Here is a 16626-nt window from a genome sequence, read left to right on the forward strand (position 1 = left end):
TGGTAGCTAAATATTTATGTATTTAGTAGTTGAACTTTTAAAGCTTTAATTCGTTTAATTTTTTAGAACTTTTTATTAAATAAAAAGTTTATATATTTAATTTGTATTATAAGTATCTTATTTTTAAGTTAACAATAATGCGATTGTATTTTTAACTGGCTTTACTGAGAAGAAGAGAGTGTGAGAGGGTAAAATGGTTACTAAATTTTTCTGGTATTAGAATTCAGGTAAAGGAATTAAATTTGTCCATCCCTTCAACTTGAGTTGAGTTAAAAAACACGACTGATAAAGTTCCTACTGGAGGGAAGTACCCAAGTACTGTTCACGGCAACTGCTCTCTCTTAAAGCCACCTGTCTTTAATCATGTGCCTTATCCGTCCCCTCGCGCTTCTGTTGAACGTTGATGCTCGATGCTTAATGGATTATGTGCTTGGCGTCTCTGACGAAAGGCCGAGTTTCACTTCCACTCTCATTGTTTCACCTTCATAGCTTCTTCCTTGCTAGCGATTGTAGCGTTTCTTCATCCTATTTTCTATCCGTTTCTCAATCTTATCATTGTGCGATCCACAAGTATGACAAGGCCCCTTTGTGATTCACCTATGGTGAAGCACTGCCACCCCTGCTTTTCATCTCAATCTTACAAGTTTCTCCTATCTTTCAAGGCTTCGTCTCTCAAATCCCATTTATCTTCCTCTTTTATCGATAAAAAATTCTCGTCTACCTTCCAATTGCGATCAAATACTTCAAAACTGGTGTGTTGTAGTAAACGGAGCACGCGCCCTGTAGCTTCGCTGGGAGGTTTTCTAGGCGGAATTTTTAGAGGGACTGACACTGGGGAGTCCACTAGACAGCAGTATGCTTCAACCATTGCTGTTATCAATGGACTAGAAGCGGAAATGTCTGCATTATCGGATTCCCAGCTCAGGGACAAGACTTCTGTGCTGAAAGAGCGAGCTCAAACGGGCGAATCTTTGGATTCTCTTTTGCCTGTAAGTCTCGAAAACGAACTCTCCTCTAATTATCTAGTTTCATGCTCTATTCCTTGCTAAATTTTTGGTCTGGAGCTGCCTTTTTCTTTTTCCTTCTTCCTTTTTGTTTAAAAAAAAATATTTTTTTATAAATAAGTTTCCGCTTCTTAATGTGGTTAAAGTTTCTCTTTGATATCATGCTACTTTGCGTTTGTAACTCTACTTCAGATTCATTTCAGTACCATATTCAGATAACGATTGCTTTATCAGATTGTTATTTGGTTCTCGAAAATAAAACGTCTGCCAACTCATGCTCGAAATTTGGTAGATCTTTCGTGTCAACCATTCTATGGACCGTTGTATTGAACTTGAACGATTATGTTTCTAAGTTCTTTTCGTTCTAAGTTCCGAATGCTCTATTTTTAAGTTCTAAGCATAAAGTTTCTGCTGTAGGAAGCATTTGCTGTTGTGAGAGAGGCTTCGAAGAGGGTATTGGGGCTCCGACCCTTCGATGTTCAACTCATAGGCAAGTTATCTACTCTACATTTTCTCGGTTGCCTTTTTTTTTCCCTCATGAACAGTTCTGCCTGTCATCTGTTATGAATTGGCTTTATTTAGCAGTCCTGCTACCCTCTGCAAGTTGGTGGTTATAAGAAAGAAATTGCTTCGACCTTCTAGATCTCATCATCTTTACAATTACCAATTGGTTATCTCCTCTCTTTTGAGAAAGCCTTACATTGATTTTTCCCTCTCTGTATCTGATAATGTAATTTTCATTCCAAGAGATTGTTTGTGTTTGGACCCTTGAGTTGTTGAGCGTGTTCTCTTGCAGATCTTCCTCATTTGTTTGTCCCTTTTTACTCGTCAAACCCCCTTTTATTTACCACACTTCGGAAGGTTAAAATCTTCAAAAATGTTAAATTCTCACATTTTTGGTTGCACTTGCGAGGATTAACACCATTTACTTTGTCTAGAGGTCCTAAGTGGTGTGTTCTTTGTAAGCATGCTGAAGAGAATTAGGATCTTATGATTTAGAGATGTTGATTTGTGCAGTATGATTCTTGGACAGATTCGGAGTGCGGTTGGCTTTGAGTAGGACTTGTATTATGTGATGTTGGAGGAGGTGCTCTTATATTCACCTTCCTAGGATAAAGGAAGGGCTGTTTGCATGTTTCTTTTCTGGATATTCTGTGGAACATAGGGCTACAGAGATTTAGAGACTGAAAATTTTTAGGGGTGTAGTGGGTCTTAAAAGAGGAGGTGCAGAGGGTCATTGACTCATTGGTTCACTTCAATCCTCCCTTGGGTCATCTCCAACCCATCTTGTTTGTGATTATTATTATTATTTTGTAAGTATTGATAAATGATTAAATTGTTGTAACCCATCTGCTTAAGTTTTTAGGTTCAATAGAGATTTAATATGGTATCAGAATAGGAGGTCATGTGTTCAAACCTCTTTAACGTTATTTCCTATCCAATTAATATTGATAATCACTTATTGGGCCTTGTACAAATTTTGAAGCCCACAAGTGGTGAGGACTGAAGAGTATTAAAAATATTTGTTGTAACCCACCAACTAAAGTTTTTGGGTTAAGTGGAGATTTAATCATTCTTATTCTTAGACCTCTTTTCATATATATTTGTTCAAATCTCTCATTAAGAAAAATATAATATTAGATGTCAGTTTTATGTGGTAGATTTGCTTCTTTGCTATTTTGTGGAGGATTTGGATTGAGCGAAATAATAGAATTTTTAGGGGTGGAAAGATTCATGGGGTATGTTTGGGAGATTATTAGATTTAATACTTCATATTGGAGTTCTTTTTTTTTTTTTTTGTAATTATTAGTGGTGTTATCCTTTTGGATTGAAACCTCTTTCTTTAAATGGGCCTCATTTCTGTTGGATTGTTTTTTTTATGTCCTTGTGCACTATGTCTTTTTTCATTTTTCTCAATGAAAACATTGAAAAGTTCGGTTTCTCATTAAAATATTTATATATTTGGATAAGTTAGTTAATAGATTAAGGTTTCTTACATTTATTCCTTGTGACATTTTTTAATTTAAACTGCATATGTAATTCCTGATACGGAAGCATTATTATGCATCTATAAGGTACAAGCTTTTGAGTTTCTTAGTTCTTGTGTGTAGGTGGTGTGGTTCTTCATAAAGGAGAAATAGCAGAGATGAGGACTGGAGAAGGAAAGACCCTAGTTGCTATCTTACCAGCTTATTTGAATGCTTTGACTGGAAAAGGGGTTCATGTTGTTACTGTCAATGATTATCTGGCCAGGCGGGATTGTGAGTGGGTTGGTCAAGTCCCTCGTTTTCTTGGACTGAAGGTTGGACTCATTCAACGTATGCCTCATTCCTTTATGAATCTCCAAAAGAAATAGAAAAAAAATCATTACGTTTTTCATTGAGTAATTAGATGAACATTCTCCCTTCTGATTGCTCAAGGTTAATTTTTGTACAGGTTCTATGTTTTTGAGCTTTTAAGTTCTGACCTCTTGGTAATTTGTTTAATCAAACCTGCAAGTACAGATTCTATTTTTTTCATTACTATCTTTTGCTATATGTTAGACAACCAGCCAGCTGTGGTGATAACAAATATTTTAAGTACATGAAGATTTGATTACAATCATTTTATGTATTTGAAGACAAAAGGGTCATTAAATGTTTTTCTCAAGTAAAATTTTCATACTGTATTATTCTTAAATCTTTATTGTACATCGTTGTGAAATGTGCACTTGAACGATTATTGAACATGGTGGCTAATCATAGTTTCTGAAGAGCGAAGAAATGATGTATTGATGTCTTTTCTTGATATTGAGGCTAGGGGCTGTTTTTTCTTGTTTTATTGGCATTTGCAACTTTGACCTAGTGAAGTTTGAAGATTTATCTATTCTGAATTAATTCATTTTCTTTAGTTGGACAATGAATTTGCATTATCACAGTCCGGGAGTCACAATTTAACCTATATTTCTGCATTGCTGACTCTCTTGGTGTTTCACTGTCCTCCCATAAACTCACACCCGCACCATTTTGTGCAGAGAATATGACAAGTGAAGAAAGAAGGGAGAATTACCTAAGTGATATTACCTATGTTACTAATAGCGAGCTTGGTTTTGATTACTTGAGAGACAATCTGGCCACGGAAAGTAATTCTTGACTTATTTGCTTGTTTTCATCTACTTACTTTTCATTTGTTCCATTCCAGTCAAATTATCTAAATGCATTTGTCACGTGCGTGCAGAGTGTTGAAGAGCTTGTCTTAAGAGATTTCAATTACTGTGTGATTGACGAGGTTGATTCTATCCTTATTGATGAAGCAAGAACACCTCTCATTATTTCTGGACCTGCAGAAAAACCTAGTGACAGATATTATAAAGCTGCAAAGCTGGCTTCTGCTTTTGAACGTGATATACATTACACTGTAAGATTAACAAATTACATTTTAGTTTGCTTTGCAGAAAAGTTCTACACAATTTATTGATGAGTTAAAAGGTAGAAGGAATAAAACTCAGACCACTAATGAAGCAATGAGAAACTACTATAGTTGGTATTGATCATAAAAGAATTATAACCCCCATGAGTTAGTCTAGTGGCGTTGGGGCATATGAAAAAGTAAAGAGATTTTGGGGCAATGACTTCAGACCTTGTAGTGACGACCTACTAGGATATTAAAATTTTATGAGGCTTTTGACAATAAAATGTACGGTTACGCAGTTGTATTAGTCGATTTTCGTAAGTTGCCTCATATTCCTAAAGATATGAAAAAAAAAAGTAATAGTAATAGTAAAAGAATTATAATTACATAAGATGCAGGAGCTAAAAACTGAATTGTGTTTCACAACTCTGCGAACCCCCAGACTTTTTTTGAAAATTGTTGAAATTTTTCCAACTACAACCGCTGTAGAGCTGATTTTATATTATAGAATTCAGTGCATTGATGATGACTGTGACTGAGAAAAAGCCTATTATTTAATTTTTTTTTATAAGAAACAAATATGTGTATTATCAAACGAGAAACCCAAAAATGGGGAAGACAACCTAAAGGCGGAGGGTAGAGAGAACCCTCCCCTCAAAACTATCTAATTACAGCTTTTCTAGTCTTGCAGCATAAAAAACAAACTGTAATTACAAACAACCTTCTTGTGTATTGAAGTCCACCAAGAAGCCGTATGCTTGATATTCACAAAAAAAGAATCTTTCAAAACTACTTTGTCTTAAAAAATCCTACTATTTCTTTCGCGCCAAAGAAGCCAAAGGAGGGCCCTTGCCGCGCAGTTCCAAAGGACGTAAGCTTTCCATTTGAGGGTGCTTCCACCAAAACCTTATGTAATAAAGTCTTCTATGTTCCTTGGGAGGAGACAAAAGGAGAAGTCGAAAAGAGAAGCTATATAGTTCCATGCCCGAGTAGCGAAGGAACAATGCAAGAACAAGTGATCCACATCTTCTGAGTTATGTAAACACAAAGCACAAATATTGGGAGAGAGAGCCCAATAAGGAAGTTTCTTCTATAGTTTCTCTGCTGTGTTGGTTCCCCGGTAGTAAAGGGTCTAAAGGAAGACTTTTACCTTCTGTGGAACTCTGAAGTTCCAGATAATGGAAGCTATGGCCGAACTTAACTTAGGGGAAGGGGTGGTAATAGCCGTGAGAGCAAATTTTACAGAGAACCTCCCTTTGCTATCAGCCTTCCACCAAATCTTGTCTCTTCCTTGCCCTAAAACCACCCCATCTAGCTTCTCTGTGAGGGCAGCCCATCTGTCCATATCCCTATCAGAGAGATTTCTTCTCAACCCAAGATTCCAAGTCGCTACTTCAGGAACCCAGCATTCTGCAATCGATTTTCCTTTTTTGGAGGATAAACCGTAAAAGGCAGGAAAGGTGAAAGAGAGGGGTGAGTCGTCAAGCCAAGTATCTTCCCAAAATTTGATGTTCTCTCCCTTTGAAACTTTGAAGTAGATGAGGTTGGGAAAAGATGTGCTGGTACCTTGTATGTCAATCCAAGGTCTGCCAAAAGGTAAAGTAGACCAGCCATGGGTATCTTCTCCATAAATTGCAGCTATGATCTTTCTCCACAAGCTGTTTTTTTCCACTGCAAAGCGCCAAAGCCATTTCATAAGGAGGGCTTTGTTTCTAAGAGAGAGAGATCTGATGCCTAGGCCTCCTTGTTGATGTGGCAAGGCTAACCAGGACCATTTAACCAAGTTTCCAGCTGGCTTATACTTTCCTCCATTCCATATAAAATCCCTCGTAAGCTTCTCCATATATGCGATCACTGTTTTGGGGGCTTTTAGAATTTTAGGACGGATTGAGCCAGGGTGAGACAACCCCCTTTGAGGAAAAACCCTATTATCAAAGGACTTAAGGCCCTTGAACCAAAATTTGTTGTATAGGGTCAGCTGTAAAAGAAAGATGATTACTATTTTCCTCATTACATTTGCGAAGAACATACAGAGAAGGGGAAAGAGCTATATAAGGATATTTTCTCTGTACTAGGTCTACTGTTTTTATTCCACCCTAGGAAACAAGGACACATTTATACATTGCATGGCCAAGCCCTATGTATCCATATATACACATTTCTTTGATAGGAAACAAAATATATACACATATATTTTTCAAAAACAAAAATAAAATAGTGTATCCCTGATGTGTTCGTGTCCTACATTTTTTAGAAATTGACATGTCACCATATCCTCTGTTGTATTGCATATGCATCCTATGTCCATATCCGTGCTTCTTCTACTTCTTTTTTCTTGATATCTGTGAGTGTTCAGGCCAGCTTGTGAGTACCTCAACTAATCTTGCAGAACTGTCTGACCTTACTATATTTGGTTGTCAAAGAAATTCGTAGGATATTAAATCCTAGGTAGGTACTACCATGGTTCAAACCCATGTTGACATATCTGGGCTTCTTAGAAATTACAAATCTTCAAAGATGGGCTTTATTGACCAACCCTTAAGAGATTCTGGGATTAGTGGCAATTCAATGACGAAATGATAATGTGATTGAGGAAACCACTATTGTAGCTTTCAATGAGGCTATTTGGGAGGATCATCAAAATAGTGGTATTTAGAGCTGAGTCGCACACTTTGAACGAACTATTGTTAATGCCCATAAACAGGCAAATCTTAGTGTCAAGCTTGGACTGAAGACTAGCTAGAACACTGCATCCAAAAACCTTGTAAATTTTGTCAACTTACACAGTGGAATGAAAGAGATGGATTTAGATGAATAAATACCAGAAGAGTCCAACTTGTTGCAAAAAGAGGCTTGCTTGGGGAGCTGCTGGCAAACAATTTTTTATTTTTTATTTTTAAAATTGCACATGTGATTAGATGACCTGTATAAGTTTATATTATTATGTACATCAGCATTACTAGTCACATATCTGATTTTAGAAGAAAGAACTTCATTAATTCTTTTTTTTTTTTTAACCAAGAAACGAACTTTTTTTATTCTTAAAAGTTGGACTTCCATGAGAACGCACTAAAACAATAAAGTAAAAAGCTTTTGGGAAATGGTTAACAAAATATTTTTTCATTGAATTTTTGTTCTAAAATTGTTTTGAAAATAGTTCTTAACAAGTCTGAAATCTCTTTGAGACAAAATTTACTATTGAATAAGCCCATTCAATGACAAAATTAATACTTCTTTTGTTTTAGGCTGCAACTTTAGACTGAATCCTAACAAGCTATTGAAAATATCTTATTAAGGGCAACAATACCCCCAAGTATCTTCACAATTGTATGATAGTCCACTTTGGATATAACTCTCATGGCTTTGCTTTTGGTTTCACCTAAAAGACCTCATACTTATAGAGATGTTGTCCCTAACATACCCATGAACTTACCATTTCCTAGCCAATGTGGGACTTTGGTCGCATTCTCTACAATCCTCCCCCCAAACAAAGTACCACTGATTTTCCCCTCAAAGAGTTATTCATCGATCATTTGTGTCTTATTTTGCACATCACTTTTGACCAAGCGCAACTCCTCTTCATCGAAGCATACCGCTTGTTCGATAGCTCAACCACGGATCACGCCATGACTACATGTTTCGAGGCTTGCCACTTTCTTAGGTACTAGAGGATTTTACCCACATGATTAAGTCAAGGGTATGACTTTGATACCACTTGTTAAGGAAAATGATACTCACAGATATCTTTATAATGGTATGATATTATCCACTCTGGATATAACCTTCACAAGGCCTATACTTGGAGATGTTATCCCTAATTTATATACCCATGAACTTCTCATTTCCTAGCCAATGCGGGACTTTGGTTGCATTCCCAACAAAATATGTTACTTGAGAGAACTGACTCTAGAGGGTAGGTGACCACCACTAGATAAATATGCATTTTTCCATTTCTTCAGAAAATTTTCAATTCTTTCCATTTTGCTAATGGCACTGGAAAGTAGTTTAAAGGCCAATCCTTTGTACACTCAAGTCTATTGACTTGGTAAAAGAACCACCAGTTTATCCATGTTGAATCCAGTGAATAGTGATGACAGATGCCTTTTCCAAAGATCTTTATGAATATGAAAAGACTATACAACTCATTTATTTATCAATACCCATACTATAAATAATATATTCCAGGGTTTTTTAAACTTTATTGCTCAATTTGAACAGGATCATGATGAGATGATAGGATGTCGTATCAATAGTCAATTATTGTCTGTGTTGCTAAATAATTATAGTTCTTCATTCTCATTCATTAGATAGTAGGGACCTGATTAGGTGATGTCTTTTATGGTTTCCTTGGAGGTCATTCTTGTTAGTAGTGTTTCCATACGAGGCCCTCCTCCACAGGGATCTCAGAACTGAAATGCAATTTTAGAATATGTTGTTGGATTGTGCAACATCTGGTTTGTCGTTCCATTTAGGTCCTGTCTTTTATTGGCTGACATACTTTGAAGTCCTAGCAAGGGTTATACATAACCTTTCAGTGCTTGTTATTTTTCTGTTTTTTCGTGTTGTTACTAGTGTGTGGTTTAGATATGGCAAATGATCAGGTTAGTGAATATGGGATTTTGAGAAGATGACTTATTTCCCTTGCAGAGTTAAGATTTACAGGCTTTGTCTAGTGATAGAAAGTAGGGAAAAGCAAAAATGTTAAACTTTTTTAGTTGTGCTGTCATTGCAGGTGGATGAGAAACAGAAGACTGTGCTGCTGACAGAACAAGGTTATGAGGATGCTGAAGAAATTTTGGATGTTAAAGATTTATATGATCCTCGAGAACAATGGGCATCATATGTTCTTAATGCAATAAAAGCTAAAGAACTATTTCTAAGAGACGTTAATTACATAATTCGTGGCAAGGAGGTTCTGATTGTGGATGAGTTCACTGGTCGAGTGATGCAGGTAGAATTCTTATGTATCCTTAGGGTGACATTGTATTTGATTGTAGCCATCCATGGTTGGTCTTTACATTTTCTCTTTTTTTCTAACAATTAAAGCATATATGGCAGAAAAATGATCTCATGTGGAGGTCATTTTCATTATGTAGATGATACCAGCCTTTTCTTTTATAGAAAGGAGGGCTCTTTTTCTCATTTGATAAAAAATCCTAAATTTTTTTTAGTCATAGCCCAATCTTGAAATCCATCGATGCAAAAGTTTATTGTCATCTTTCTAAGCTTAGTAGGTGGGTGCAGTTAGTGGAATGTGAGATTTCTTATTCCCATTTTTTTACTCTAGTCATAGGATTTTGGGACCCCATGGTGTAAAGAGCGTAGAAAAATTTGCCTTCTTTTAAGAAAACACTTGTTTCTAAAGGAGTAGGCTTACTTTGGTTCAAATTTAAGAAATCGTATTCTATTTCCTTTCCCTTTTCAAAGTTGCTTCTTTTCTTGGTACTAAGCGAGAGAAGATTATGGGCCTATGGCCACAAGAAATTTATAATATGAAGGAATGGGGTTGGTTGGTTTCATTTGGTTAGATGGGAGTTGGTCTCTAGAGCATGTAAGGAGGGTAGTCTAAGGATTGGGATCTTAGCTTTAAAGAATATTGCTTCATTGACCAAGTGGTTGTGGTGTTTCTCCTGGAAGTCCAATGCTTTGTGGTACGAAATTGTCGTAAGTATGAGCATTGCGCTAATAGCTGGGACTCTAATGTGGGTTGTTAATGGAACTTTCAGGAACCCTTTGGAAGTCACTTCTTAGTGTTTTCCTAGCTTCCTCAACTTCATTGAACTCTTCAACGACATGATACTCACGTCCTTTTCTTTTTTGTGGCAATGTCATGGGTTCACCAATGGTTTTTTTCTTTTGTTTTTTCCCTGTCTAATCAATCTCTTCCTTGAAAAAAAAAAAATACTTGAAGTGCATATTTCATTCACTTTTGTGGGGTCTATTTTCATAGTTACCATTTAGAAGGGCCTTTTCTAGTACAACGGTGGTTTATCTATCTTACATAATCCAATAGGGATTTGAATGTGTCGAAACTGCAAGATAGACAAATCTGTTCTCCACGAGTCCTCTGGCTCTTTCTCATGTAAATCCTTGTTTATTTTTGTTTTTTCTTCTGATCAGTCTTATTGCCTTTCTTTGTTAAGCTTTGGAAGGTTAATATCTTGAGAAAAGGTAAAACTTTTCTCTTAGTGTGTTGTACTTGTAAAGATACCGATGATTTTATCCAGAGGTCTTCTTTTCTCTTTGGTTGGGTTGTGTTGTTATATGGATGGAATCATCTTGCGTCCTAAGAAACATCTGGTTAGAAAGAAACAAGAGGGTAATATCACTTAATCTGTTTAATGCCATGAGGAAGTTTGGAGTTAAACGATCAAAATGCAGAAAAACCCTTGTGATTTTCCTTTGTTTTTTTGTCCCAAATTATTGTAGCTCCTTATGATTTTTGTGTGTGTGGCCTTCTTGTTTGGTTTCAGCTTGTATTTTTGTATTGCCACTTGTACCTCCATTCCTCCGATTGGTATTTTACCAGATTCTTTATTTGATGATACTGTAAATAATGTAACATAATATGTTAGACAGCTGCATATGGTCATACTGTATATGTAGAAATACACCATACTTATGCAGTAAAATTTGATGGAGGAACTATAATGGTTCATTTTGTTGTCCAGGGGAGAAGATGGAGTGATGGACTTCATCAAGCAGTCGAAGCAAAAGAAGCTTTACCAATTCAAAATGAAACTGTAACCCTAGCTTCAATAAGTTATCAAAACTTCTTCCTCCAGGTAAATTCCATGCCAATTTATACTTCCCGAAACTCAATAAGATTCATCTCACCCACTCTGCTTAATGCCTTTTCTCCCCATTGTTTGCAGTTCCCAAAACTTTGTGGAATGACTGGCACGGCAGCAACGGAAGGCACTGAATTTGATAGTATATATAAGCTCAAAGTCACAATTGTTCCTACAAACAAGCCTATGATAAGAAAGGTGTAGTTAAGCCTGCTATTCACAATTCATTTCTCAAGTCTGGCTGATTACTTTTTCATATTTATGTGGAACTTGAGCATATTATAATGTTCAAAATAGATCATTGCAAGACCTTTGTTTGCCATGTGTCAAGTGCTCTACATGCATACATATGCACAGAGGTTTCAGTTTACAAATATGCACAAAGATTTTTAGAGGTGTAAAAGATTCGCCTAAGATTATGGTCTACACTTTACAGTTTACACATATGCTGTGTATGAAAAACCCTAGTGAAGTTGATCGTTCTAATATCCTATATCCTGAACACTCCTTTCATTGTAATTCTCTCTTTTTTTTTCTTCTCTCTGTATATTCTATTTCTGTATCAGGATGAGTCAGACGTGGTTTTCAGGGCAACGACAGGGAAGTGGCGAGCTGTTGTAGTAGAGATTTCTAGAATGTACAAGACAGGTCGCCCTGTGCTTGTTGGCACAACTAGTGTTGAGCAGAGTGATGCTCTCTCAGAACAGTTGCGAGAAGCTGGAATCCCACATGAGGTTAGGTCTATTAATGTGCACTAAAAGTCAAATAGCAAAATATTGCATAATCAATAAGCCTCTCGTGCAATGCTGAGAGGTTCATGGCTTCTTTTCCTACCATTTTTCTTTTGAAACACCTCAATTATTTTACGAGGTCGCTGTGACTTATTAAATTTAGTGCACTCTATAGGTTCTCAATGCAAAACCAGAAAATGTTGAGAGAGAAGCAGAAATTGTTGCTCAGAGTGGTCGCTTAGGTGCAGTGACAATTGCTACCAACATGGCTGGACGGGGAACTGATATAATTCTTGGTGGTAATGCTGAATTTATAGCTAGGCTGAAGTTACGTGAGCTGCTTATGCCAAGGTATCATCTTGATTTTTTCTCTTTTTTTAGATAAGAAACATCTATGTATTGATCAAAAGAGAAAGAACAAACTAGAGGCTGGGGTAGAGGGAACCCCACCAAACAAACTAAACAACCGCTTCCCAATTGTGCATAAACATGGAAAGGTTGTAGTTACAAAAGAATTTGCTATAATTGATGCACCACCGAGATACATTCCTACAAAAATCATCTTGATTTTTTCTCAATTTGCTTATGAAAGTTTTCGCATATGAGGTCAGAAACGAAGTTTAAATGTTAATGTTGATGGAAATGTCGAGATCTCAATTTTTTAGAAATATCAATAAAATGTCGATGCTGATGAATATTTATGGAAAAAATCATATAAATGAAGAAATTAATAACAAATTTAAATTAATTAATAAGTATTTCACTTTTTATATATGTTTAAAATCCTTATTATTAATATAATGTTTACATTAGGGATACTTTGTTAACAATTTCTATATTTCCTCAATATTTTTATGGTATAAGTTAATGGTAATATCAAAGTTGATGTCTGACAGAAATGTTTATGGAAATAGAGATATTTAATACCCCTATCTCAAAGTGAATTTCTACTCTTGCTATTGCTCGACATTCCCCTTACAGAACCTCTTTTTTTTTTAAATTTTAATAACAGTATTAAAAAAATCAGATATACGCAAGCAAGAAAGGATAAGAAATTCTCACAAAAACCACGGGAACTGCCAGAAAAGGCTATTCAATTGGTTATAAAAGTAATAAAAAGTACAAGAGGGAGAGTGTGCGAATGAGAAGATCACAAGCGTGAGAGGTAGGAAACCAACACCTGGAAAATAACTCCAAGCCCCTTCCCTGCTTTTAAGGATTAAGGAGTATTAATCCAATGTTAGATGTTATATCAATATGATGCGCTGAAGGATGGAGTCTCTGTTTTGGAATGTCCAATAATCTGCACATGTTCAGATTACATGTCCTTGGATATTTTATAAGTGCTATGGGGCCATGGACTGATGTCAATCTATAGAAAACGACTAGAATGGGTGGTAGTTAATGAATAATAAAGCATGCTTTACAATTTGTGGGAATATTTTATTGCAGACTTGTCAAACTAACTGACGGAGTTTTTGTATCGGTGAAGAAGCCTCCTCCAAAGAAAACATGGAAGGTATAGTAATGACATTGGTACTTGAATTTGTATTTTTTCTCAGCAAGGTTAATCTTTCTGCTGTGTGGTTTCCCAGTTGATCTATTTTTATGATATATTAGGTGAACGAAAGTTTATTTCCATGTGATTTATCAAGTGAGAATACCAAGTTGGCTGAAGAGGCTGTACAGTTTGCTGTCAAGACTTGGGGTCAGAGATCACTAACTGAGCTTGAAGCAGAGGAGCGTCTATCTTATTCTTGTGAGAAGGTAAATTCTTCGAAACCAGTATTCTTTCTAGTTGGCAGCTGAAGAAACTTTAGAATTTTATTTTGTTGGAAATTTAGTTAAGGACTTATTATCTTTATGTTACAAACTCTGGGTTTTTTTCTCTCTCTATTTTTTGCCTTGGTTTTCTTTTCTTTTCTTTTGAGTTTGTAGGGCCCTGCTCAAGATGATGTCATAGCTAAGTTGCGGAATGCATTTTTGGAAATTGTCAAAGAATACAAGGTTTATACCGAGGAAGAAAGGAATAAGGTCAGTTTTTCCACCAAAATAAATCTGTTGCCTGTTTCTTGATGTTAACTGTTTCTCTTCATTTTTTCATCCTTGCAGGTTGTATTAGCAGGTGGACTTCATGTTGTAGGGACAGAACGTCATGAATCCCGACGAATTGACAACCAGGTCGAATTTACATATTGATTTTACTGGGCTGTAAACCTGTAATAAATAGAACTCAAAGATTTATTTATGATCTTACTGTGTTTTTTTCCATTATCACTCTCACTTATGCATAGAAGCCTGTGATATATTATTCCTATGTGACTTGAGACTAAGTTGACTCCTCGATATGTATCATTGCAGCTGCGTGGTCGAAGTGGTCGACAGGGGGATCCTGGAAGTTCACGCTTCTTCTTAAGTCTTGAAGACAACATCTTTAGGATATTTGGTGGAGATCGAATTCAGGTTATAATTTATATTTAGCTCAGGTCCTTAGCTTCAGGGTATGATCCATGATTGTTTAGTTGTTTTTTTATTTGCATCTGTAGGGTTTAATGAGAGCTTTTAGAGTGGAAGACCTTCCTATTGAATCCCAGATGCTAACAAAAGCACTTGATGAAGCTCAAAGGAAAGTCGAGAACTACTTTTTTGATATTCGGAAGCAATTGTTTGAGTATGATGAAGTCTTAAATAGCCAAAGAGATCGTGTATACACTGAGAGAAGGCGTGCACTCGAATCAGACAATCTACAATCACTTATTATTGAATATGCTGAGCTTACAATGGATGACATATTAGAAGTATGTCATATGAACTTTCTTTCACATTGCTGATTTAAACCTCCCAGACTCATTGATTTTAAAACTATAGGCAAATATTGGTTCTGATGCTCCAACTGAAAGCTGGGATCTTGAGAAGCTCATTGCAAAAGTTCAACAGTAAGAGGCTGATTTCATCATCAATGTTTATCATGAGCTTTGTGTCTGATGGTTAGAAAGGCACGAAGCATTGTAGTGATGTTAAATCTTAACAAGTTTGACCTGCTTGTGCATCAATTTGTTAAATCGACCGTATGAACTACCGTCTAGTAGATATTCACATAACCTGAACTGGTTTGCATGACTCACATTTTGCTTTGTTCATAGGTATTGCTATCTGTTGGATGATTTTACCCCAGATTTATTAAGGAGTAAATATTCAACATATGAGGATTTGCAGAATTATCTTCGTCTTCGTGGGCGTGAAGCATACTTACAGAAAAGGGTCAGTACATGGATAGTTAATCTATCCCTCTCTTCCCACGCGACTCTTTGAATGTCTAAGTGATCTGATTCTTGCATGTATTATGGCATTGGGCCTGCCCACCCTCTACATTTACTTTGTTTGGAAGTGCCTTACTTTCATTTTAAGTTGATTTGATGCCCTCCTGAGTCCTAGATGGTGCTCATCTCTTCATTGTTCTAATTCTTTCATCCTACTTTACCTTTTTGCCATGGCTATGAAATTAAAATTATTGTCTTGTTTGTTTAAGAATTAATGAAAAAGAATAAGTTTTATTCCAACGTAACAACTTAAATTTTTTTTTTATTAGTAGTGATTTTTCAGCTTATCAGAGTAGGAGATAAGTTTAAATATTTATAATGTCATTTTATCGTGTGGGTGGTAGTTAATCATAATTAATTTAAATTCACGCATGAAAGGAATATATTGAAGTTTATCCTGGCTTAACAAACTTAATTTTTAAGTTCAGGGATAATTTAGTAGTGTTTCTAATTTCAGGATATTGTAGAGAAGGAAGCACCAGGATTAATGAAGGAAGCTGAGAGATTCTTGGTCTTGAGCAATATTGACCGATTATGGAAGGAACACCTGCAAGCACTCAAGTTTGTGCAGCAAGCTGTAGGTTTGCGTGGGTATGCACAGCGCGATCCTCTTATAGAGTACAAACTTGAGGGCTATAACCTCTTCCTGGACATGATGGCACAGATAAGGAGAAACGTTATATATTCCATATATCAGGTATATCCTATTTCGAAAGGACTGTGATGTTCATTCCTTTCTCTTGCGTGCTCTCTCTATATTTTCTTATTACAAATTTTCTTTTACTTTTGTCTTTTGGTAGTTCAAACCGGTGCTGGTAAAGAAGGATCAGGATGCTGGAAGGAAGGAAAAATCAGGAGAAGTATTAACCAATGGTAGAGGTTCTAATAATAATTCAGGTCCAGTTGCTGCTGAATCGTCTTCTGCAGCTACCACTCCCAAAGCAACGGCATAAATCCTGTGGTTTCTTTCTCCCTTTTCTGTTTAAAAACTTCAATCAAGAACGTAGTTCCTGCATAAATTCCCAATATAAGAGGATTCTCTTGGAAGATATGCTTGTAGATAGCCCCAAAAGAGTTTGGTTGGTAAGGGCCCGAGATGAGAGTTCACTCAGGGTTTAGATGGAATGTTTTGATAGGAGAAAAATTTTATTGTCAATCGGAGCTAGTTAAATTTTATTCTCATTTTTCTATTACAATTTCAACACGACATTGTACTCGATATATTTCTTGAAATATAATCCAGACTTTTAACAGGGTAGAATTTTTGTTAAAATTTTGTAAATAGGGGATCAAATTTATATCTTATATCGACTTTTATATATATATATATATATAGATTCAGGCTCAAATTTATATTGAATTTTTTAAGGGATGATCGTATCCCATTCTA

General features: G+C 36.0%; 1 protein-coding gene across 2 annotated transcripts; it reads left to right on the top strand.

Moving 5' to 3' along the window:
• Nucleotides 1–366: 366 nt before the first annotated feature.
• Nucleotides 367–16497, top strand: AGY1 (Albino or Glassy Yellow 1). Of its 2 annotated transcripts, XM_088118132.1 has the most exons (20): nucleotides 371–989; nucleotides 1422–1494; nucleotides 3116–3322; nucleotides 4018–4120; nucleotides 4220–4400; nucleotides 9127–9345; nucleotides 11066–11179; nucleotides 11270–11383; nucleotides 11752–11919; nucleotides 12092–12267; nucleotides 13369–13435; nucleotides 13537–13683; nucleotides 13855–13950; nucleotides 14029–14097; nucleotides 14278–14379; nucleotides 14463–14714; nucleotides 14785–14852; nucleotides 15060–15177; nucleotides 15694–15933; nucleotides 16037–16497. In XM_088118132.1, the coding sequence occupies exons 1-20, from the start codon at nucleotides 573–575 to the stop codon at nucleotides 16187–16189; spliced, it is 3084 nt and encodes a 1027-aa protein (XP_087974258.1). In that variant the 5' UTR covers nucleotides 371–572; the 3' UTR covers nucleotides 16190–16497. The 2 variants fall into 2 exon arrangements, 1 of the variants encoding a protein (XP_087974258.1); XR_015787440.1 differs by lacking the exons at nucleotides 15694–15933; nucleotides 16037–16497 and having other exon boundaries at nucleotides 367–989; nucleotides 14785–14912.
• The last annotated feature ends 129 nt before the right edge of the window (nucleotides 16498–16626 follow it).

This window comes from Momordica charantia (assembly GCF_013281855.1).
Source record: "Momordica charantia cultivar OHB3-1 chromosome 9 unlocalized genomic scaffold, Mcharantia_2.0 BLBB01000009.1, whole genome shotgun sequence".
Classification (NCBI taxonomy): domain Eukaryota; kingdom Viridiplantae; phylum Streptophyta; class Magnoliopsida; order Cucurbitales; family Cucurbitaceae; genus Momordica; species Momordica charantia.